General features: G+C 40.5%; 1 protein-coding gene across 6 annotated transcripts in view; it reads right to left on the reverse strand.

The window, feature by feature from the left end:
• The window catches only part of VPS13B (vacuolar protein sorting 13 homolog B), a 494,765-nt gene that overhangs the window by 382,590 nt on the left and 85,721 nt on the right, over positions 1-26,454 (reverse strand). For all 6 annotated transcript variants that reach the window (XM_066626564.1, XM_066626562.1, XM_066626565.1 and 3 more), the window contains exons 13-17: positions 23,119-23,310; positions 22,509-22,678; positions 20,829-21,023; positions 20,390-20,514; positions 9,558-9,739 (exon numbers count right to left, since the gene is read on the reverse strand). In XM_066626564.1, the coding sequence (XP_066482661.1) occupies positions 9,558-9,739; positions 20,390-20,514; positions 20,829-21,023; positions 22,509-22,678; positions 23,119-23,310 (864 nt within the window). The remainder of the gene's footprint in view (positions 1-9,557; positions 9,740-20,389; positions 20,515-20,828; positions 21,024-22,508; positions 22,679-23,118; positions 23,311-26,454) is intronic.

Raw genomic sequence — 26,454 nt, forward strand, 5'->3', positions numbered from 1 at the left:
TACCTGAAACCTGACCTTGGACTGTAATTTGGCTTATTGGCTCTAGACTCTGATTTGGTAACTCTGATTGATGGGACTGATTTACTTGGCATCTGTGGACTGGAACTGGACTCACTTTTGCTTGCTGCACTGGTGAGTTGCACAAGGGGGACTGATCAGCCTTAAGTGGGCACGAGGCCCAGTGGTTTGGAATTTGGCAGAACATCATTGTAGCAGAAAGATAATGTGATCCCCTATTTGTGTGCACCTGCTTTTGTGAGCTTCATAAATTCTGACTCTAGCGATGATGAGTTCTTGGGGTTTCCAGAAAACTAGAGTACTCAAACCTTTAAGTCTCTCCATTTGTTAATGACAGTGATGATGGTTCTTAACGCCACTGTTGACTGCTGTTCACTTTACATGGTTCAAATGTTGTTCTGTTATAGTTTATTAAATATTTTATTACACTATTTGGTTCAGAATATTTTTTTCCTTGTTTTCCTCCTCTAAAAACTAGCTGCGTCTTATGGTCAGGTGCGTCTTATGGAGCAAAAAATACGGTAAATTACTTGTTGGCAATGTAAGAAGATCTTTTGTTTTCCTATTTCTAAATGTTTAATTTTGATTATTCTACCTACAGATTCTTTTATTTTATCTACCCCTTTACTTTCTTTCTTTCCTTTTTAATATTTGGAAGTCTGAGTAGAAGTGCTTTAAAACAAGCCAACAATTATCAAAGTTAGGGTTAATGACAGAGGCCAATAGCAGAACTGAGCAACCTCACATCCTACTTTTATTTGAGCAAATAAAATATGCTGTCTTCCAAGGCTTGATGGTGCAATGCTGTACTCTTCACTCTACCTGAAACCCCATTTCTGTAATGTACACCAACACTTGCCCTAGGCTCCCAGAACCTGAGAAATCCCAGTTGGAGATGCACTAAAAAGTCCTCTCTTATTATTCTATCCACCAGCTAGCAAGCCTTAGCCAGCTGCAAGAAGCCTTGGCCATATTATGTAGAACAGACATTCCAAGCCAGTACATTGGAAGGAAATGATTAAAGCTCAACAACCTGCATTACAACTGAACTCAGAAATGTTTTTTAAAAAAGGGAGAGGGGGAAAAAGCAGATTTCAAACAGGGGCATTAGAACAGCAAATCACTATATTTCAATCTTTTTCCTAAGTGGTTAAAGAACTATGCAGCAACTCCAAACCCCTTTTTATATGCACACCTGGGAAGAATTCTGAATCCTGTTACTTTCCTCAGCATTACCCTGATGTGGTTTTGACCAGATGTTTAAATGTTACAACATGTACATTTTCTTCTCTTCTTCCAAGGCAAAAGGAAAATAAGAGGAATATTTGACTTCACTCCACAAGAGACCTATTTAATAGTTTGGTGGTTATGTAAGTAAAGGTAGCTTGGCTAAGTCAATGTTGACGACATACAGAACGACATGATCCTAATGAGTTGGAAAATATTGGCTCTCTGGAGATTTAACCAGATGCTACCGCGCTGAGAAAGCTACTGTATTATTGAATTTCATTTTTATGAGGTAAAATTTATTATTCAACCATTAAGGTATCCCACATGAAGTCTTGCATAAAATAGTTTTGCAGTTACTTTCTGGAAAGTAGATTTTATTTTAACTTTAATACATCACTTACATGAGGGATTCAAATGCCTATTTGATCACCTTAAGCAGCGAAATTTAAGGTCTGCAAGCAATTTTCCTAAAGATACCAGATTAATGGAACCGAACTGTCAACAAAATTATGAACTACCTGAACGGGACAAAGAAAATGCAGTAGCAAACTCCAGTTTCTAGAGGAAACAAAAGCCATGTGCAACAGCATCTATCTTTTCCTGGCAAACTGACCTGACTACAGCCAAACATCTCAGGCACACTAAAAATAATAATCTTGTGAAAACTCCAAAGCAGGAAATGATGAGCCTTATGATTGCCATTCTTTTTTTAAAAGGACCAGACAGTCTTTCTAGATGTCTTCATCCATTACCCTTTAGGAATAATGAGTGCAGCCAGTGTGACTGTGATAAATGGCTGTTTGAAAATATGCGCGTCATATGCAGGTAATAGAGCTGGTGTAGTATAGTGGCTAAAAGACCGAGCTGTGCATCAGGACTTCCCTTGGTTTGAATCTTGCTCTGCCATGGATTCACTGGGCAAGCCACTCTCTCAGTCTCAGCTGCAACAGGGAGATAATAATACTTACTAATCTTATAGTGTTCTTGCAGATAGTATAAGGAGAATTTATGTGAAGTGCATACACTCAGAAAAATTATATAAGTGTTAAAATTTATATGACTTTTACTACTCTACAACTTTTACATCAGGTAGATTACCCCTTATCAGGACATCTGAAATCTGAACTATACTGAAATCCATTTTTGTCCGAGACTTGTTTTCTATAGTGTGGATACTAAAAGATCTTGGGCTCATTTCTGCATACAAAGCAAATAAGTCTGTCACTTCTCTCCAGCAGTGAACTGCTTGTCACTTTGGAGTTCAAAAAACTGCTTCTGAACATATACCATATCAATGAAACTTTGTAAATTGGGTTTCTTATCTAGTCTTGTGAACATTAAAGAACTTGTTCATCCCACAAAAAGATACGAACATCCACACCCACACAGTGGATTACTAAATAACTATCAAAAACAGTTTTTTCTTATTAAGTAACTATCAAAACGGAATTCCCAGGACAAAAAAGTAACCGTTTACATGAAGCCACGGTTCTCTCACTTCCTCTCTTTGCTGACTGCAATAGCCTCCTCCAGCTCCCTTCACTATTCTCATTGAGCAGCCATTCCAGCAGTCATGCTGCATAGTCTACAAGAGGGCCCCCATATCTGTGGATTTCATATTCATGGATTCACTTATCTGCAGATCGGGTCCAGCCCTCCCCCCCCCCCACGAGCATCCCCATCAGGGTTCTGGAGGGCTTCCCCGGGCCTCCTAATGCCTTATAAGGCATTAAGAATGTCACTTCCGGTTTTTCCATAAACCAAAAGTCATGTTTTTTTACCTTCAGAGCTCAGTCTGAGCTACGTAGAGGCTGGGGATGAATATACTCAGCCTCTGCTGAGTTCAGAAGCCCATACAGAGGTGAGAGAAGTAGAGCTTCCCTCTGCCCCTGGGAAGGCAACCAACCAAAAGGCAAGAACTAGGATTTCTGTGGTCCTGCAATCAATATTCCCAGTAATTTTTACAGGGTGTGCACAGAGACCTAATGGAGTTACATGGGGGCAGCTCTGGAGCCTTTGGCAACGACATCAACATCATCTCTGAGCTCTGGAACACCGTGATGGAAGCTGCACAGGACTTCAAGCTGCACTGCCATACAGCTTACAGGAAAGGTTGCCTGCAAAGTATTTTAAGGTTTACCAAGCAAGGGTAAGAACATAAGAACATAAGAACAGCCCCACTAGATCAGGCCATAGGCCCATCTAGTCCAGCTTCCTGTATCTCACTGCGGCCCACCAAATGCACCAGGGAGCACACCAGAGAACCTCATCCTGGTGCCCTCCCTTGCATCTGGCATTCTGACATCAGGAGGTTGCACATACACATCATGTCTTGTAACCCATAATGGATTTTTCCTCCAGAAATTTGTCCAATCCCCTTTTAAAGGCATCTAGGCCAGATGCCATCACCACATCCTGTGGCAAGGAGTTCCACAGACCAACCACATGCTGAGTAAAAAAATATTTTCTTTTGTCTGTTCTAACTCTCCCAACACTCAAATTTAGTGGATGTTCCCTGGTTCTGGTGTTATGTGAGACTGTAAACAGCATCTCTCTATCCACTCTGTCCATCCCCTGCATAATTTTGAATGTCTCAATCATGTCCCTCCTCAGGCGCCTCTTTTCTAGGCTGAAGAGGCCCAAACACCATAGCCTTTCCTCATAAGAAAGGTGTCCCAGCCTAGTAATCATCTTAGTCGCTCTTTTGCACCTTTTCCATTTCCACTATATCCTTGGGCCTTTTCAGCCCAAGTTGAAGCCGTGAAGACAGATGCAATGAACTCATTTAATTTCTATGCCATCTCTAAGTCTCCTTTTATCTGCCCTTTCCCTCCCTCACTATCCAGAGGGCCAACCGCTTCTCTGGCCGGTTTCCTGCTTCTAACATATTTGAAGAAGCTTTTATTATTCCCCTTAATGTTGCTGGCCATGTGTTCCTCATAGTCTCTCTTGGCTTCCCGTATCACCTTCCTACATTTCTTTTGCCACAGTTTATGTTCCTTTTTATTCTCCTCATTAGGGCAAGACTTCCATTTACAGAAGGAAGCTTCCTTGCCCTTCACAGCCTCTCTAACTTGGCTCGTTAGCCATGCGGGCACCCTCCTGGACTTAGTTGAGCCCTTCTTTCTTTGTGGTATACACCTCTGCTGGGCCTCTATTACTGTTGTTTTAAGCAGCCTCCATGCACTCTGGAGAGATCGGACTCTTTTTACCTTCCCTTTCAACCTCCTTCTAACCAGCCTCCTCATTTGAGGGAAGTCCGCTCGTTGGAAGTCAAGGGTTTTTGTGAGAGATTGGCCCGATATTCTTCCCCCAACGTGCACGTCGAAACGGATCGCAGCATGATCATTGTTCCCCAATGGCTCAGTAACATTGACATCTCTAATCAGGTCCTGAGTACTGCACAATATTAAATCCAGAGTCACCTGTCCTCTGGAGGGCTCCATGACTAGCTGCTCTAAGGCACAATCATTTAGCATGTCAAGGAATCTGGTCTCCTTTTCGTGACCAGAGCACAAACTGACCCAGTCAATATGAGGATAATTGAAGTCCCCCATGATTACAACCCTGTCCTTCCTTGTCACCTCCCTGATCTGTTTCCTCATTTCAAGGTCCCCTTCCGATTTCTGGTCTGGAGGACGATAGTACGCCCCCAGTATTACATCGATCCTCAGGCCTGGTAATTTAACCCACAGAGATTCTACAGTGGAGTCGGACCCACCCTCAAACTCTACTCTGCTGGATTCTATCCCTTCCTTAACATAAACGGACACCCCACCGCCAACACGCCCCTGCCTGTCCCTCCTGTAGAGTTTATAGCCCGGGATTGCAGTATCCCACTGATTCTCCACATTCCACCAGGTTTCCGTTATGCCCACTATGTCAGTGTTTTCCCTAGTCACCAGACATTCCAGTTCTCCCATCTTTGCTCGGAGACTTCGGGCATTTGCATAAAAGCATTTGTACATGGAATGCCAAGGATGGGCTGCTTATTTGCTCCTTTGTCTCCACATCCTCTCTTTGTGCCAAACCGTCTATCACATTCCATCACGCTACCATTCCCAATTTCTTCTCCTACTCTGCCTTTGCCTGGTTGTTCTCTAACCACCCCATCCTCATCCCATTGGGATGAGGAGTCCTGAACCGGATGCCCCTTGGCTCCTGTCGGCCTTCCCCAGGGTTCAATTTAAAAGCTGCTCTGCCACCTTTTTAATGTTATGCGCCAGCAGTCTGGTTCTATTCTGGTTCAAGTGAAGCCCATCCCTTTTATACAGGCCCCACTTGTCCCAAAACGTTCCGCAGTGCCTAACGAATCTAAAACCCTCCTCCCTACACCACCATTTCATCCACGCATTCAGACCCCTGATCTCCGCCTGCCTAGCTGGCCCTGCATGTGGAACAGGTAGCACTTCAGATAACACTACCTTTGAGGTCCTGGCTTTCAGTTTCCTACCTAATAGCCTAAATTTGGCCTCCAGAACCTCCCGGCTACACTTGCCCATGTCATTGGTGCCGACATGCACCACAACCGCTACCTCCTCCCCAGCACTGTCTCCCAGCCTGTCTAGATGAGAAGTGATGTCCGCAACCTTTGCACCAGGCAGGCAAGTTGCCATGCGGTCCTCACACCTGTCGCAAACCCCCCTCTCTATGTTTCTAATCATCGAATCCCCCACTACAAGAAGCCCCCGACCCCCCTCCCACTGAGGAGTATCCTGAGTGCGTTCAGATACAGGCTCGTCCCCTGGAGAAGGGGTCCCCCCTAGGGGACTGTTTCCCTCCTGTCCAGGATGATGTCCTCCAGCCCCTAGACTTCTCACCTGGGCAGCGGAGGAGCTGCATGCCTGAGGTTGGGACGAAGCCTGATTAAGAGGATAAGTTATCTTAGTGGATTGGACAAAGTGCATATACAGTTTCAATAACCAGAAGGCACAGGTGATCCATGGCTACTGGTTCACTGGCCTACCTCACTTAACTGGACAATTTCCAACACTAAGCAACACTTAGTGCATGTCTCATTAAGCTACCATTAGACTTAGTTAGAAGTGGAATTTTCCTTCAACCGCCATTAAAAACAATCAGTTGTGGCTAAGCGGAGCTTTCTAACTAGTAATATCTTGAGTCTCATGGATTCCATAATTCTTAATAATAAATAATAATAATAAACTTTATTTATATCCCGCCCTTCTCCCTAAAGGGACCCAGGGCGGCTAACAACATATAAAAAACACATTTAAAAACATAAATTAAGACAAATAGCAGATAAAAACATTAAAAACACATTAACAGCGACCTTAAAAAACAGTAGTCAGATTAAAAGACAGAATAAAAAGATTACAAAAGAGCAAGTTACAGAGGAATCAGGCCTGTAAAAACTACAAAATGTGTAAAAAAATGTTAAAAAGGCCAAAAAATCAGAAGGCTTATGTAAACAGCAGTGTCTTCAGGCCTCACCGGAAACTCTCAAGAGAGGGAGCCATTCTCAAGTCAAGGGGAAGGGAGTTCCATAATGTTGGTGCCACTACCGAGAAGGTCCTATTTCTTGCAGCCGCCCCCCGGACCTCCTTGGGTGGCGGCACTTGTAAAAAGGCCTTCTCTGATGACCTGAGAGGGCGAGCCGGATTGTACGGGAGTAGGCGGTCTCTAAGATATCCTGGCCCAGAGCAGTATAGGGCTTTAAAGGTCAAAACCAGCACCTTGAATTGGGCCCGGAAACGAATTAATTAATTCTTCATTAATCTACTCATGCACTGTACGCAACATTAGGTCCCCTATCCTTTCCGCGCTTTCTAACTGCAGTATAGCTGGTGGGACATGAGAACTTTTGCCATCCAATGTCAGATAGTTCTCTACCCAAGCAGTATTGCTCAAATGCTTCACTACATTCTTTTAGGAGCTTTTCTGTGGTATGTGATTCCTTCCCCCCCCCCTTTTTTTAAAGAACCTATAACAGTTCATGTGCTTTTACAAGCTGCATAGTAGCAGGAAATTTGGCAGGTGCTGCAGAAATTTTATAGGTGATGAGATGGAAATGGTTCGCTATATTACACAAGACAAAACAATATAAAAAGGTAGTGACTACCAGAGAATGCATTTAAAGTTTATGTGCAGATGTATGGCAGGTATGTATTCTGTGTCATATTCATATACCTATATAAAATTGGGGGGGGGGCGGGTGTTAATATATTCATTTATTTAAATCTCACTCCTTCCATCTCCAAACACAAACACTAAAACAAAACACATAAAACTAACACGAAAACAAAAAACATAAGAAAGTGAGGCACAAGCAAATACTTGAGTATTTACCTTAGCCCCTGCTCTCTCCTATAACTAAGCTTAAGTACATTACACAGAAAGCAATCTTGTAAGTGTCGTCGCTATATGCCATCTCCATCTCCTCCTGTTCTTGGGTTGTCTTCCTTGTTTCAATTTCTAGATTGTAGGTCTCTTGGGGCAGGGACATGCCTTTTTTGCACTGCATAAAGTACCATGTTTACTGATGCTGCTTTGTAAACAAATCAATAATAACCAAGAGTGATAAACAACCAATAATTAAGACAAAAAGAGAAGTGAGGTTTTACTGTCTAGTTATAAAGGAACAGCAACAGGCCACCCAGGCTTTCCTTGGTGCTGCCACTGAGAACTTGAAATAACAGACAATTCTCTAGACATTATAAAAGACAATAAAGAAAGGGTTGGAAGCCTTATCAAGATGCCAGAGCTAGATACCACCCCCCTTCCCCCTTCTACCTTCACCATTTCACAGCTGAACTAGCCACAAGTTTCATTTTACTTCTCTAGAATCCCCATTATCTACAGAAGGTCTTCTTCTCTCCACTCACCAAGCCCCAATTCAGTTGGGATTACACTGGAGCAGAAAACATGCTTGGCTGCAACCAGTGGCATAGCTAATGATCGTGTAGCCCGGTGTCAAGCTCAAAATGTTGCCCCGGAAGTGATGTCACAACCAGAAGTGACAGGCTTTTTTAAAAGCGAAAATTGGGAGGAACTCACCTCCTCCCCCCAGCAGCTCACAACCCACTTGCTCTGCTGCCTCAGCCCAGTCAGTGGCATAGCTAAAGCATCTATCTGCTACCTGGGGTCAAAGAAGATTTTGTAGCCCTCCCCCCACATGATAAAATCACATTTAATTAAGTAAATAAAAAATTATTGGTTCCATGCTGTATCATAACAACACCTCTTTTATAGGTCAACACCTCAGTCGTATAGGTCAGTTTGGAACTTAAAAAATCCACTTTTTGTTCCACAAGACAGATATGTTTTCATTTTCTGGTTAATTGGCTGTAACTTTTGATAGAATACAGATATTCCTATGCAGTTTGTTCATTGCACTCTGCATTAAGTTACCTTTCCAATTATATATAACATGATGGTATTATTCATACATACCAAGATTTTTACAATTTTGGTCACTATTGTCCAGCTCAGCTTGTTGCCCCCCCTAAAGCTTGATGCCCAGTGCAGCTGCTACCCCCTGCCCCCCCAGATACGCCACTGGTTGCAACACATCAAACCGAAACCAATATACATCATTGCAGTTCTAAAGGTGAATTATCTTGAACCAATATAGTATGTCAATCTAAAATGAAGAAAAGAAAATGAAGGGCAGGAGGCCTGGTCTAGAGGGTAGAGCCTCCGTTAGCCCGAAGATAACATCAGAAGGTCGCCAGTTTGAGGACACCGGCAGCTCCCTGAACGGCTGAGAATGGCGAGATCTTGAAGCAGCTGACAAGCCAAGCTGAGTGATTCCACCTGCTCTTGGTGTGAGCAAGAAGCGTCTTGGCTGCTCTCCATGTGAGAGATGGAGCTGCTTGTCAGCCTGTGTGGGAGAACTGGAGGCCGGAAGTGAGACCAAACCAGGAAGATCCATTCTGAAATGTTGTTGGTTCTTGAAAGAGAGAACCTCTATGATTGTAAAAATCCCCTTGAGGGATTTAGAAACGCCTACCTATGTAAACCGCCTTGAATAAAGTCAGAGGAATAATCCGATGACCAGAAAGGTGGTATATAAATACCTAGTTATTATTAAGAAAAATCCCATATGTCATAATTTTAGAAGTATCTACATGTTTGTGCCAAAACTGATGCCTGGTTATTTAATAATTAATTAGTATATATCCTAGATTATAAACACGAACTATTAAGAGCAATATGTACTAAATAAACTACTTTTCAACTTTAACAAGTATAAAAGCTAGATTTAAATTATGGAGTTCTGTATGCATTCGCTTAAACAGCAGCAATGTATTAGAATAGAAACATGAATCCAGAAAAATGTAGTCTACCTGATGGCTGGAAGATATCATTCACTAAAGCTTCACTTATAACTGGAGAACTAACATTTCCAACATAAGCCCAACTCCACCAAATAGTCTGCAGTAGAAAGGTTTGGGCTCTTGTAGCTTGGACTGTCAGATTTGGAAGCTCAAATATACATTCTTTCAGTGCAACATGAGACCGCTTGGACCTAGAAAACAAAAGAAAAACAAAAAGGTGATCAAGTCTGTATACAGAATTATTTTTCCAAACGTTCCATTTGGGGGATGACGACTGAAAGGTCACTGTAAAGAGAAAAGCTACATAACCTGTTTTTTAACCCAAGTATTGGTTTGTAATCATAAATGTAAGTTGACTATTCTGTTAAAATGTCCCCCCAAGAAGACCTCCACCAAAAAATCCTCTGCAGGATGCAGCGGAAACTACACTGGCGCTGCTACATCACAGCATGGGGATTTAGGTAGGATTGGGCTATTAATTCATGAACAGACCACAGAGGGAAGCATCATGAATGGCTGGACAGATTTCTGCGAATGGCTCCAAATTCCCATGAAGCATTTTCATGATATACAACTGTCAAAAAATGTCAAAATCATTTCCTAGAAATTCTCCCAGGACCTACTCAGTTTCACAAGCACCTCATATTTAGCATCACAGCTTCTTCAGATCTCTTTCTTGGTAATTACTTTTCTGCTCTGACAATGTGACATAACATTTAACTTTGGCTTTTTATCTCAAGTAACCCTTATGATTGGACAGGATAATACTTTGCAATGAATATATCTGAACATGGCAGGTAAAATAACTTCCTGGCTAAATACAGAATTGTTAGATAAAATCTGATTTTACACTTCTTAAGATAAGGTTCTGGTGATTTACAAAGGCTCATGGGTTTAACAGGAGTCGCAATAATTCTTTGCAATGCAGAATCTTTGAGTAACTTCATTTCAAAATAAGATTCTTGTTTGATGTGAAATACAGCTACTGTACTTAACTACAGTGACTTTTTAAAACTTACAGCTTTCACATTAAAGGCTCCCAGATGGCTAGTAACACTACATTAAATTTAAAAAAAACAAAAAACCAATCTAACAATATGCAAATTTAAAACTTACAGTAGTTTTTACTACTTCTCTAGGGACAAAGATACTGATTTTCTGTGTAGTAAAGAAAATATTAGACACTTAAAAGCAAGACGTACAGGAAAAAAAGGTTCTGCTGTATTAGGCATGCAGCAAATTTCACCGGAATTATCCAAAGATCAAAATATACGTTATAATTGTATGTTTGTTCAAGTTATTTTAAAACAAAAATTTAAAAACATTTTCCTGTAGCACCTACTAGTATAAGAATGAAAAATCATGATGTGTGAACGTTATTGTCAGATCTCTGACCCCCTTTTATCTTCACAGTTCTGGTTACTCATCTGTGCTAGAATGATATTATTACTATTTTTAACTCAATTCACAATCTAGAAAAGTTATTTCTCAGCTTCTGCCCTTAAACATACATATCAATGTAGGTCTATTTAGCAAAACAGATTTTAAAACTATCAATCCAATTATTATTCTCCTGGGCAAAATAAGTCCTTGTGTAGTCAAGGGAATCTGCCACTCATTAAAACTGAAGTTGGAATGTTTCCAGAATAAATTTAAGGAAATAGGAACAACCAATGTTTGCTATGCAGCGGCATGAAAGTTAAAAAAAAAAGTTTTTTAAACCCTCATTCAATTACTTTAAAATACACTCTTGTTTTACTTAGCTTGCCCACCTTGATTCAGCTTAGCTGAAAGCATCTAGATGAATCTGACATATTGTTAAAGTAATTCTTATAACCATTCTAAGACGAAAACATGAATTGGTTCTCTAAGAAGAAGCACTAAATGTAGCCTAACCATGCAAGGCCACTGGCCTGCTATGAAATACTCGTGTATCTTTAAAAACAGCAACTCATTCCTTTAAAATCAACACCTCCTAGTGATTGAAAGAACATAGTGGTGAACAGCTGGCTCCACAGGTTTATACAGAGTCCCAAAATGTAAGGCTGGAACCTGCCAAGTATTTCCAAAAATTAATTTTTTTTATTACTCATATCCTGTACAGTAAAATAAGATTAGTTCATTTTTTCCAAAACAAGACCAGTAACCTGCTACTAGAACCTAGTGACTACTTTTAGGGGAAAAAGTTAAATAAAACCCAGGATACATTTAAATTGGCACTTACACAAGTTTTTCTTGGTGAATTCCAACATGCTTAGTTATTTAAGCTAAGTATGTCTTTACTTGCAGTATACCTACAGTGTTATTTCTTGTGTAGTTAGTTCCAATACCAGCAAATTTAACCAAAAGAGAAAAAAAATTGGAAGACAAATAATTTATATGAACTCCAGTATAGCCCAATAGTTTTATTCTTTCAATGCCACTTGAATGAAATATTAATGAATATTAATTTTTAAGACCATAACTGGTTCAGGGATATGCAGTTGACAGCTGGCACCTGTCCACCTGAACAGTCATTTATGAAGCTAGGGATAGACATCAGGCCAAACACAGCCCCCCAGAAGTGATGCACAGTAGTTGGAAGAACAGAGGAGCAGAAAAGACTTTTTGCTGTCTAGTCCCTGCTCCTGTATTGCTGTTGTGACAACATGAGGAAAAGTCATCCAGGAGTAAAAAAAAAAAAAAAGTATAGAATATTTCTGTCCAGGCAAGACAACCCCGCCACCTCTGGACAACTAGAATTACCCACTTCAACAATCATATCTAAAGCTATAGAACACTGGATCCAGTACTGGGTCAACTCTAGTGGGAGAGTAACACCAAAAGATAGTTTGTTCCTTTGAGTGGTGCTCTAACAATAAGTACAGTGGGCCCTTGGTCTCCATGGATCCATTCCAGGACCCCCTACAAATACCAAATTCTGCAGATAAAGAAATTCACACCTGGAGTGCCATCTGACATGACCAGAAGTTACCAGCACAAACCAAAAGTGGCTTTCAGTCACATCTGGGAGGCTTTCTGAGGCCCTCCCTCTATAGGTTCAACCAGTAGCGTAGCCAGGGGGTGCAGGGGGTAGCAAATGCACTGGGATACAGCTGCTGGAGGGGCAACATCAGGGACTGGGGGGCAACAGCTCCCACACGCAACTTGGGGGGCAACTGCTGTCCGCTGTGATCACCGTGTGCAGCTGAGTATAAGTCGCAAAAGCGGCAACAGACTACACTCCAGCAGGTGGAAGGGGCAGGGAAGCCCCTGGGAGGGGGGTCAGGGAAGCGCCGCCTAGGCTCATTTGGGCAGGAAGGGAAAGCGAAGGCGGTGTGGGGCAGGCTGTCCTCCCTCGGCAGAGCTGGGAAGGCGATAGAGGCAGCAACGGCAGGCAGAAGCTGAGTGATAGCAGGGAAAGTTCCACAAGAGCCAGCCCTGCTTCGCCCCAGAACTTGGCGGGGCTGGGGGAGATCTTAGTGGGCAACCTCAGTGGTGGTGCCACAGCCCCCCCCCCCAAGAACCAAGAGCAGCCCCACCAAGGCTTGTGAGTGCTGAGGCGAAGGAGCTTCCTCTGCAGGGCTGCAACACCTCCACCTCACTCCTTACAGCAGTGGAGGGAAGGAGGAGGAGGCGCTTCGCTACCATCACCGCCACCTCCTGCATGAACTCCCTGACTGCCAATCCTAGGCACTTCTACTCAGAAGTAAGTCCCTTTAGAGTCAGTGAAGCTTACTCCCAGGGAAGTGTAGACAGGATGGGAGCCTGACAGCCCCATCCTAGGCATGTATACTCTGAAGTAATTTCCATTATAGTCAATGGGGCTTACTCCCAGGGAAGTGCGGATAGGATTGGGGCCTCAGTAGGTCAGGCGCGGCTTCCTCTCGCCTGCCTGTCCCGAGTCCTCTCCCCCCCAGCCCTGTGATCCAGTGAGCCGGCTGGCTGCTTCTCCACAGCCTCCCCCCCCCCCCGCAAGGCAGCTGCGAGACTCGAGCTCTGCCTGCCAAACCAAACGGGTGTCTGGTCAGGGGGGTATGCCCCCGACTTCATCATGATAGAACTTGCATGTTCAATAATCGTTAATAATACTTTAGGGTGGTTACCACAGTTCAACAAATTTTAACTTTTTTTTATTTTACAAAAAGAGTTAGTCATTCTTTATAAACTTTTGGTATCTGAACACAAAAATCACAGTTAAAATACTCTCCTAGCTCAAATTTCTGAGTAAATCGACCATTTCTGTCTCACATATATTTCAATGGGATATTGTAATACATCATTGGCATCCTTCAGTCTCGAAAGACTATGGTATCACGCTCTGAAAAGTGGTTCTGGAACAGCATCTAGTGTGGCTGAAAAGGCCAATTCAGGAGTGACAACCCCTTCCACACTGGCAGCAAATGTAGTCTGTCCCTGGTGTGTCTCCCTGGCTACGGGCCTGCCTTCTTTGTCTCTCTGACTCAGTCTGTTGGCCAAGTGTCTCTTCAAACTGGGAGAAGCCATGCTGCACAGCCTGCCTCCAAGCAGGATGCTCAGAGGCCAGGGTTTCCCACTTGTTGAGGTCCATTCCTAAGGCCTTCAGATCCCTCTTGCAGATGTCCTTGTATCGCAGGTGTGGTTTACCTGTAGGGTGCTTTCCCTGCACAAGTTCTCCATAGAGAAGATCCTTTGGGATCTGGCCACCATCCATTCTCACGACATGACCAAGCCAATGCAGGTGTTTCTGTTTCAGCACTGCATATATGCTAGGAATTCCAGCTCGTTCCAGGACTGTGTTGTTTGGAACTTTGTCCTGCGAGGTGATGCCAAGGATGCGTTGGAGGCAGCGCATGTGGAAAGCGTTCAGTTTCCTCTCCTGTTGTGAGCGAAGAGTCCATGACTCGCTGCAGTACAGAAGTATACTCAAGACGCAAGCTCTGTAGACCTGGATCGTGGTATGTTCCATCAGCTTCTTGTTGGACCAGACTCTCTTTGTGAGTCTCAAAAACATGGTAGCTGCTTTACTGATGTGTTTGTTTAGCTCGGTATCAAGAGAAAGAGTGTCGGAGATCGTTGATCCAAGGTACACAAAGTCATGGACAACCTCCAGTTCACGCGAAGAGATTGTAATGCAGGGAAGTGAGTCCACATCCTGAACCATGACCTGTGTTTTCTTCCGGTTGATTGTCAGTACAAAGTCTTGGCAGGCCTTGCTAAAACATTATAAAATGTTATAATAGTGACACTTATAAATCAGCGTGACTTTTAGGAATAATACCATCATGTTATATACCATTTGATGCAGAATTTCATCCACTGCTTATTCAACTGCTTTAAATACGTTAAATTTTATTCCTAGTATTTGAACATATTGATTATATTAGCTACCTCCTAGATCGTAGGAAGCTAATATCAGAGACAATTTACGTATTTTTTGGTCAAATTCAAATTTCAGTGCTTTAGAATTCTGGGGTGAATGTCAACTGATTCTGGCAATTTGTTAATTTCATTGTGGAACCATTCATTCTGCCATGGCTGCAGAGGTGTTCCAGACACCAATTAGAAGACTAAGAGCACTGCATCTACACTATTAGGAACATCAGAAAAGGAAGAAAGGGAAGAACAGTTTGTACTTCATTGAAATTAAATGCAGTCACTTCTTCATTCTGACACTCTCAGACTGATGTCCCTCCTCTGCATCATCCCTCTACTCCTTCCATGAGACTAAATTATGAGCCTGAGGGAAGAACTTATGTCTTTTTATTGACATACAAGACCTAGGGTCAGAGGCGTACCGCCCTTGAGGCTCAAGGCAGCTCTCGCCATGGGCAAAAACTGGAGGATGGGTGCAACAAGATGTGCTCCAATTGCTTCCCCACTCAAGAAGCAATTGAAGTGCATGCCCTCTCTCAGCAGCTGGTTGAGTGAAATCACTTGGCTGACTGCTTAGCACACCCTCATGCTCCAAAGACTTCGCAACTGGAGAAGCCTCTGGAGCACATGCACCCTCTCAGCAGCCAGTCAGCGAAAACGTCTGGGTGGCTGTAAAGCGACTGCATGTGTTCCAAAGGCTTCCTGATTGGGGAAGCCAATGGAGCACATGTTCCCTAATGACATCATGATGCTTCATGGAGTCATGATGTGACGGCGTTGTCGTGGGTGCCAAAAGCCCACAGTAAACCTCTGCCTAGGGCGCAATCCTAACCAACTTTCCAGCATCAAGGTAAGGGCAATACAGCTCCAAGGTAAGGGAACTAACATTCCCTTACTTTGAGGAGGCCTCCATGACTGCACCCAACTGCAGGATGCAGCACATGCCCCATAGGCACAGCTGTGACAGTGCTGAAAAGTTGGTTAGGATTTGAGCCCTAGTTAATTTAGGTGTGCTAGAAAAAAGAACAACCACCTTGCCTTCTCTAACCCCTATTTGACACAGTTCTTCAGAAGCCATCACTTAAAAAAAAATTGTTCAGCTATGGTTGCCACTCCAGCATCTTACACACTGAAGACCAAAATAAATTCTATTACAATCAATGGAAAACAACTAAGTACGCAGATAAGGATGCCATACAAATATTAACAACTAATAGATAAAGCAATAGAACATACTGTAAATCAGCCAGTTGATGATGTGAAAGGTGAGTGCTAACATTTGATTTAAGCTGTGGTACCAATAAGAAGGAAAAAAAAACTTTTGGGAACTGAATTCAAAGCAGATTCTTTTTTCTTTTTTTTATGGAAAAACTCTGGTCAAGGCTTCCGAAAATGAGCAATTTTCTACCCAATTTCCTATCAAATACATACAGGGGGCCCTCATTTTCTGTGGAGCTTCTGTTCCTGGAACGCCCACAGATATGGAAAACTGCAGGTATTAAAACCTGCAATTTTTAGGACCTCACCCCCACCCCCTGAACCTAACCACAGCTAGGCTCTGGTCAGACCCTGAGGATTTCTGAGGCCCACAGGTCACAGGCCTCAGAGTGCCCAAAAAAGAAGAAAGTCAAAAGTTGTGTGTTCTCTCTCTCTCGGGCATTCTGAAGCCCGCAGTGGACACGGGCAGTCACACACAACCTCTGCGGGCCTCAGAAATCTTCTGGGTCCAACCACAGCTGTGTTGCAGGTGGGCTCAGACAGCTTGGGGGGGGGCCTTTAGCACTTGCAGATAACATATCCACAGATAACTGATCAGTGGATAATGCAGGCCCCCTGTATTTTAAAAAACAAAGCATGTTTTAACATGCAGGGAGAAGCGTACATTATAAACTTAACATGTGACATGAACTTCAGTCAACTATATGATCATTCAATTATAACTGCAATATTAATAGTCTTTCGAGACTGAAGGTTGCCAACAAAAAATAAAGACAACTGGTATATTTCTTCTTAAGTTTAAATGGTTGTGTTACATATGAACATTCAGAATTGTTATTACAAAGAATAATACTACATAATCACAACATATAATAAGGCCAAAAGCTGCAATCGTAGCAGAAAAACTATTGTAACTTTATCTGCTGTATGAGACCAAGAAAAAATGTTCAAAGCTGCATGAAGAAACAAAACTTGGAATCTGAGGACAAGGAAGTAGCCTCGCTTTCTGGGCTTGACTCCAGCAACAGCAAGCAGAAGACTCTGCTTTACTAAGCTGAAAATTGTGAATGAATATAAGGAATAGGTTTTATTTGTGTTCCAGGGATTGGGAAAAATTAACAGAAAACCAAGTGAATTTAAATTGATAATTCTTATGATATTTGGAGGGAGCTTTCAATTATTGTAACTGCATTTACACGCTGCTCACCACTTTGGAATTTTTAAAGGAAAAAAATATTTCATAATGCTTATAAATGAATAAAATAAAATTCAACGTTATATCCCTAATTGAGCATAATTTCTGTTGAATAAATATAAACAGATCATCATCAAACTATTTCTCAAGACAGTAAGAAATCTAGAACTCAATGAAAAATTAACTTTGGTTACTTCCCCAATGATAAAGAACAACAATTAATCTTTAAGGCAACACTGGTATGCAGTAGAATTTTGAAAAGTAAATATCTCTTTCAAAGTGACAGCATACTTATCTGATCAGGATTTCACAGGTTCAAGAACAGTAATGCTGGTGGCCTCACTATGTCTCACGTTCACATATTATTCTTGCTGATAGAACAGATCTACTGCCATGGAATAAGGCAACACTGCCACCCTGGGATTCAGCCAGAGCTCTCCTTATTAGGGACCAAGTCACAATGTACACAAATTCCTCACTTCCTAGAGTTGACGAGTTAAGTGCAACAGATCTGGAGTTTAACAATTCTGGCAAGTTGAGGGAATTAATCTAATCATGTTACTTTAATATTGTCCTAATACTGCCCTTAAGGAAGTATAAGGAAGGCAAAGAGCAAAAAGTCATAGCAGGTGAATTTACAAGCTAATTCCACAATAGCAAACATAACAGATTAGATTTGACCTCTGTGTTGAAGACTATTTTATACATGCATTTCAAGTGGCAATCAACATAATTTAGAACTAGGTTTACTGTGTCAAGCAATGCAGATTGCTTGCTTGTGCCACCAAGAGCTGTCTGCTCTGCAAACATTGTGGGCCTGTGAACAGGCACCCTTTTACTTTGAAAAAGTAGCTGGAATCTTCACTTGTAACAAATTCACTTGATCATTAATAAAATATTGTTTTCATATTTAACAATATCATATTTATAAACATTAAAATTGCTTAGTTATGACTCTGAGCTATCCAATATACCAATATTGTAGGCAAAAGTTAAAAGTAGTACACTATAGTAGAAATTTTTACTGCTGATTTCAAGCTTTAAGTTAATATAGTCCCTCTCTAATGATGTTATTTCATTGAGGCAATGAAGTACGTTACCTAAGTTACTCAAATATAGTTTGAAAAGTGCAAATATTACAGTAATGCCATATATTGGATCTATATAGTTTGGAATTATTTTTAAACAAGAAAAATGAAAGCTATTTTGTAGATTTATGTCAGAAATAAAGATGAGATTTTCACTGCTAACTCAAAACATACTATCAAGGGGATTCCATAACAGTTCATAAAATGTCTTTGTTTTTAAAAACTATGGCCTGTTGTGTATATAGAACATATGTATCATCAGATGTGTGTACTTTAAGCAACTCTGGAATGTGAAATCTCAAAATCCAAATAAAGCAGGTGGTATAATTTTTTTTAAAGTTGAAGTTTAATGACATTACCAGGTTATTCTAGCAGTCAAGTTCCCACTCATTGCTTGACTTCAATGAAGCTCTCGGTTCTCATGCTGATTTCGATTTAGTTCAAGTGCTATTTGATGTATTTCATCTGGAGTTTTATTCACTTCATACTGCACTTCATTTAAGAATGTGGCTGCTGTACTCATTTACTTTAACTTCATTATCCGCAAATGATTATTTGTTGGTTTTGGTTTATAGCATAAACAAACATTATAAAGGAAATAAGGTTTAAAGGCAGCGGTTTAATCCAGCTAAATCAATGAACTGGGTTGCAAAAAAAATTATTTTAAGAATACTGATTAGTATCATTTATATTCACTTTTTCCCTTTACAGAACGAATGTGTCTGATCTATCTTAGATATGAATCTCCTTATTACACATGAACACACTAGCTAAAAAGTACCAGTACAAAAAACCCCAAACATATTTTAAGCATACAAAAATACAGACAGCAAAGGAACTTAAGGGGACAGTCCTGAGTACAAGATTTGTCAATCAGGGTGTCAACAATATTGATATAACATTTAAAGTTCACATTTAAAGCATGTTTATAGCAGGATATTTTCTGAATAGCAGCCTCCTTCACTGAAGGACATGTAAACAGGCTCTATGGATAGCAGCCAAGGATAGGAACTTGCAATAATCGGAAAAGTAGTTTTGTTTTTCATACTATTACCCTTCTTGTGAAGGATATCTTCAGCAATACTATCGGTATTTGACTGATGTGCTCCAGAATTTCCTTGCCTTAACTAAAAGGATAGTTGAAAGAACGGTAAGTAAACTACTTCAACTAAACAACTTGTTTCATGGAGTATCAATGAAACACAGGACTAAGAAAATTAAACTACCCCACCTGGTGGTGTACCAATTACAATAATGCGTTTGTTGAAAAGCATAGCTATTAGTCACAAAGCAGAATACTCTTTCCAACTGTCTTCAACTGTATATACAAGTAGCTTGTGCATGTTGATGTCAGACATGATTTCAACACATTTTTGATGCCAAAATGTAAGCTACTGTATCCAAATCTGAAAGTCTACAACAATAGCCATCAATTAATAGGTAACATTTTGGTTTGAAGTTTTAATAAAAGAACACCCTGAACAGTAGTGATAGTCTTAGTAATATAGCCAGTCAGCAATGTGTATAGTTTATATTAATGAAGAAAATCAGCAAGCTAGATCCAGAGTTGGACAAGTAAAAATCCATTCATGAAATGTGACTTTCCTGCTCCCTGCCTCTGATTCCTCAAAAAGCTTCGCCTTACAGTAGAGAAAACTGTGGGAGACTTTGGGATAGGATATGGGGGTGGGGGAAAATCTCAAAACAGATAGAGACACCTTATGCAAGTACAGAGTTTGTCCAGACATATCTCCAGAGGTATCTAATCCCCATCCTCTTGCATTCCCCTGCACCCAATGCATACCCTTTCAGAAAAAAGTGTTTGCTTTTTGTTTTTTTTGGTGTTTTTAAGGGCAAAGAGGGCTGCAATAGGGAAGATGGGTCAGAAAAGCCCTGTTGTACAAACTGACTTTCATTCATGCAGTTCTTGAACCAACCCAATATATACTTCTAAAAACCTGAAAAAAATTGATAATGCCTGTGTGATATAGACATATTATACTCACCAGCATTTAGGAAATTTAAGCATTTTGCCATAAGCAGCAGTACTGAATGGGAGAACAACTGGAGCAGGTGAGCTGTAAGATCCATTACTATCCAATGAGGACAGTGCTGCCTGAAAACCAAAAATCTGAAACAAAAGTAAAAACAGGAAAGTTGTACGATCTCATAAAAATATTAGCATAAATGCTTACACTAACAAAAACCTGTTTCAGTTTTTAAAGTCAACATTCTCCTTGCTTTAGAAATAAGGCAAGAGCACATTTCAGTAAAAGATAAGATACAAGGAGGCTTCCTGCTTCTTTAACCACTAACTAAAAATATGAAACAAATCCAAGCACAGGAAATTAATTATTTGACAGAAAACAAATGTCGGTATAAAAGCAGCTCTAGGGAATCATAGTTATTTTCACAGTATTACAAAAAAAATCTTTTTTGAATTACCTTAAGATAGCAATGTGCGTAACAATAGTGAAGTAAGTTATCAGATGGCTGACTAAGGCTGCTGACAGATTGCACGAGCTGCTCAGGATACATTGGCCCAGAGTGTTCCAGGACAATCTTGTCTACCAATATTTGGATACAAGGCAGGGGACGTAAGGTTTGAAGATTTATAGTATTTAAGAAGCTGCTTGTACTCTTCAGGAAACATATCAAGAGGAAAAAAAGGTATAAGCTAGTTTCACATAACATATCCCACATTTGTACAGTCACTTTGTCACAGAGAAGTAGTCGAGAGGGAGCAGAGCTCTAGTACTCCTGCAGCAGGACCACTTACAGCCCAATCCTGAGCTGCCCATGGTGCACGGCTGCCACCGCATCCTGTGTGCCCCAGCCTGCCGCGGGCAGCGCCTCAGGAGAAGGGGACTTTCATCCCCTTCCCCCAGGTAAGGGAAGCAGCCCCACAATGGGGCTACTCACTTTACCACCAATCAAAAGGTCTGCGGTAAAGTAAAGGCGTTCATGTAGGGCACTGAGCCCTACATGAACGGTCAGGATCTGGTGGAGCTGAGCTCCACCGGACCCCCCTCCTGCCTCCCCGCTCCCTCCCCCTGGCACGCCTCCTGCCCGCCCTCTCTCCGCCCCCCACCTCCCTGTCACGCCTCCCACCCACCCTCTCTCTGCACTCCGCCTGCCTCCTCCCTCCCCGGAAAGCCTTCTCCCCATTCCCCTCCCCACCCTCACTTACCGTGCCATGGCTCGGCAGTCCGCGAGATTGCCGAGCAGCGGAGCATGGGCCCCCACCCGGCGCTAGCCCAGTGCCGGCCATCACTGGGCTAGTACGGGCGCTGGCCAGGCAGTAAGCCTCACAAATGTGCCTTATAGCACGTTTGCGACAGTGCACTCCGGTATAAAGCCGGAGTGCCAAGCTCAGGATTGAGCTCTTATGTGCTACCTTTTAAACTTCTTTCAAAGAGCTGTGGAGAAGCACTGGGTTAGCAGGAGGCAAGCCGAGAGGTTTTGCCTAAGGGTATATTTATCTTAAATAAATGAGAAGTTTTAACACACAATGCATCATAAAAACAATACAACAGAATAACCCATCATAAATCAACAAACAAGGGAAGAAACAGAACTAACCAGAAATTAACCAAAAACCAGAAAAGTTACACTAAATAAATAGGCTTCAAAGGAGACAGTATGTTCATACTACACTAAGGCTACAATCTTAAGAAAATTTACCTGGTAGTAAATCCTACTGACTAAACACGTATAGGTTGGCACTCTAATATACCTTTTAAATTTATCTAAGATATTTATTTAATTCCATTTTTATGTATTTGTTTTAAACAATTAAAACCCACTTCGAGAATTTGAGATGAAGTGAGTTAGATCTGTATAACACATAGTTAGATTCAAAGCAGAAATAACTGGCAAGAGAAAAAGAACATTCTTATGAAGTAATTTAAAGTTGATTGTTTTTGTTGTTGCATAGTTTTACTGGGACACGGGGGGGGGGTGTTTCACGACAAGCTCATGTGCTTCAAAATGTACCTGTATGGAACAGGTCACATATACCAATGTCCATACACTGTGAAATAAGCATTTATACCACACAAATGAGGGCACGCACACACACACGCATATATTTCATATGTATTATGACAGACTATATTACAGTACCTTTTGACCCATGATTACAGGCAGCAAATGGGGCAGCAAGTTAAACTCAGCCATAGGAATTGTAACAGTGCATTTCAAAATGGTAACGTTTGTGATTCGAGTTGGAATATATTCTTCTAAAGCTGCTACTTCTTCTAAGCTTGGCATAGCTTTAGTTCCATCTACAAAATCTTTAATAAATTAGAAATACATAAGTTTGGCATACAACTAAAATGAATTATCAGTTCTAACTATTCTCTATGTATTACTTAGAGACAAATATGTCTCCCTTAATATTCACCACAGCTCATTTCATTTTAACCTTACCAATTTAATAAAGACACTACAAAGTTAGAGTTTCATTCCGAAGGGGAATTTTAAAATATGACTCATGATAGTAAATCATATCTTTGCCTCTCTAAAATCACTGCCAATGAGTAATGCTGGCTAGATTAAGGGCACAACAATGCAAGAGACAGACTCTGTTTAAACTCTTATCACAAGCTATGCTGCAGACTGTCCAAGCCAGACTGTCCTCTTTGCACACTGACACTATTTGCTGTTAAAAACTTTTACACTGAAGTTAGTCTACTGTATTTGTAAACAGAAGAAAAATTAACATACTACTTACCTTGTTTCGTCTTGCTGTATGGCTCGTATTCATGTTCTAGAGCACAAACAATTATTTTCATGATCCTATGCACTGCACTGCTATCCAGCTGAAGATTGAGAGGGCCCACAATAAGGCTTTTTGTAGACATCTCCTGAATATTTCCAAAATCTTCCATCTTCACTGAAGTAATATCGGGTTGATTTCCAGAAACTAAAAATATAACATTTTTTTCCAGATAGTTAATATGCACTAGTAAAATATTGAGACATTAATTATGAAAATATGTTTGTTATGGTCATCACAAGTTAACTGGAAATGATCACAAAATAGGATATTAATTTCAAAGGCAAACAAAATATTCATTCTCTCTAAATTCTATTTTTATTTATTCAGGCATTAATATCCTGTATTTTTGCCTCCAAAAAGGCCTTCAAATAAGCTTACATTTTAAAAAGAACAATATAGTAATAAAATATAAAAATATACAAATTATATATGAATTATGATTGTTACTATTTTTTTTACAGGAAGCTTCCATCTTACTCAATTTTTGGATCAGACCACCAAAACTGAAAGATAGAGCTCTTTTTCGCCAGCTATGCCTGATCAGTGGGCAGAGGCCACTGAGCCATGCCTATCTGCTGGGCCCTTGAGCTGCTTAGGAGAGGCAGTGGGAGGTTCAGAAGATGTTTACCAGGTTTCGTGAACCACAAGAGTAAAGGAATTTCTGAGTACTGAGAATGGAGAAAAGGGAACTGCACAATGTGAAGAAGAGACACAAGTGGGCTGTGCAAACATGTGAATGAAAGGAACTATTAGCAGCAACAATGTCTCTTGTTCCTCTAATAACCTGCCCCAGGTACCAGGAGAATAAGTACAATGTCCTTCACCTCACCATACAATGTAGACCTCCCCATTTGGATGCAAGTGAGGGGTACTGAAAAATCAGTGCATTAAAAAAAATATCCTGCAATGAAACCCAGACATAAAAATGCATGTTGGGATAGGTTTCAGGTCGTGAGTGTACTGTGCCCAATCCCTCTGAATGTTCTGGGTATGTTCTGGAATGTATCATGCATAAAACAGTCACTGCAGACATAACCTTAGAAAGATCGGAAAAAGTTTCATGCAAACTTCTAGGGAAAATGTTAGAGTTTTCATAAGATGTAGTAACACATTTGAAAAACATGGTCTAGGGGTGGAGCTAACTCTCAACGAAGTTGCAGTGAACTTTGGGGGCTCCCGAAGAGACTGCGAAATAGGTGTGTTTTCATGTGCCTAAACAACTAAGGCACGCTTCGGTGCCAGGAAGACGGTACGAAGAGCTGAGAGCTTGAATGGGGGGGGTCCTTAGAAACAGGCAATTTCAAGGATTTCTCTCTGTTTTGCTCTGTGCTGAATCATATCTATCCCGGGTGCCATCTTGGAGAAGCTCAGAAAGTTGAGAACCCATCCTCCCACGGCCTAGATACAACAACATCGCAGCAAAAAAAGCTATTAAGAGTAAGTGAACTTGGCTCGTTAAAAAGTTTTACCGAGAACTGTAAGTAAGAAGTCTGGAGGAGGAGGAGGAGATAATACAAGATTATTCACGCTGGCCGTTAGCCACCCAGGGGGGGAATAGGTGAGTTGGTATTTCCCCTGCTGGAGTAAGTACAAGATTATTTTTTTCAATGGTATGTACCGAAGAGAAATAAATAAGTAATCTTCAACGAAGGAAATAAAGTCTTCTTTCATTTTCCCAGCAAAAAGCCTTGATTTAAGTCTGGTTACGGCTACTTTCGGTTTCTCAGCAAGAGGCTTGAATTTTTTTTTGGTCATTTAAAGGCATACTAACCTAATTTGAGTGTGTTGATTTGACTGATTTTTTTTTTTTGGATATTAAAATTGGAAAGTAACCCTGGATACAAAATTGGAAAGTAGCCCTGCAGGAAGTGGTTCCAGTTGGTGTTGATAAAAATGGCTTTTGAAAATTTAAAAGATGGTTGTGAAAGCCAGGCCTGGTTGATGGACTTTGTGATGGATTTTAGAAGAGAAATGGAGCAACAGGTCAGAGAACTGTCTGAACAAATTGGGCAAATAAGTTCCTCCCTTGTAAACTCGCAGGAACAGATTATAAACAATAGAGAAGAAAAAAGAATGGATCAGATGTCCGGCGAAGTTAAAGAAGTGGAGTATTTTGAGATGGGACACGAGGCGGAAGAAGCAATTGTCATAATAACTAAGAACCTTAAGGAAGAAAAAAGAGGAAATGTTCAGAGAGCAAGCTGTCTCAAGAAGAGGAAGAATTTATGGACTGAATTCAAGAATAACAGAATGAAGAAGAAGAAAGAAAAATACAGGGGGGCCAAGAAATTCAATAGACTTAAGATGAAAAAGAAGAAAAAGAAGTGGAAGAACCAGTTGGAAGACTAAGAGGGAACACCAATAAGATAGAGCACAAAGCAAGCAATAAGAAGGTCAAAATGGTTGAATAATAAGTAGAATTTTTTTTAATTATATTAAATTAAAATAGATTTAAATGAAAATTTGAAATATAAATATTGCGGAAATTAAGTGGTATTAAAATAAATATTTTATTAATTATATTAAATTAAAATGGAAGAAAAGGGAATTTGGAATATAAGTATTGTGAAAATTAAAGTGGTAATCATATGAAATAAATTAGATGGAACTGTAAATTTGGAATATAAGTATTGTGTAAACTAAAGTGGTATTAAGATAAATAAAAGGGTTATTTTTTAAAAGAGAAGGTAAATAAAATAAATTATAGATGTTTATTTTGGAGAAAATATTAAACCTGTATTTTGGGTTAATAAATATGTGGTGGATAAGCGAAGTATAATATTATTGTAATTGGAGATATTTGTTTTTAGATGTGATATTAGAAATTAAGAATTAGATAAGAGATTTTATTTTAGAGGTTAGTTTAGTGGTAAGAAGAGTCTATAAGCAAAAAATTGAAGTTTTTTTTTTGATTGGATAGTTACGGAAAATGATATATAATATGTTAGAAGAGATTGAAGGGGGTAATACCATTGTAATCAGAGACTTCTTTTTTAGATGTGATATTAGAAATTAAGAATTAGATAAGAAAGATTTTATTTTAGAGATTATTTTAGTGGTAAGAAGAGTAAAAGTAAAGTAAAATTTGAATATGATGGGATAGATAAGATTAGAGGAAAAATATGGAAAGTTAAAGTATTAATCAGTTGGGTTAATGAATATGATAATTTTTGAATTGATTAGTAATTTCGTTTGGATTAATGTTTGTTGTACATTATGTACACCAGCCTTGTAACCTATATAGTCCTAACCCTATCCAATTTTCCTTACCTGTATCTGTAATAAATA

Source organism: Tiliqua scincoides, chromosome 4 (genome assembly GCF_035046505.1).
Source record: "Tiliqua scincoides isolate rTilSci1 chromosome 4, rTilSci1.hap2, whole genome shotgun sequence".
Taxonomy (NCBI): Eukaryota; Metazoa; Chordata; class Lepidosauria; order Squamata; family Scincidae; genus Tiliqua; species Tiliqua scincoides.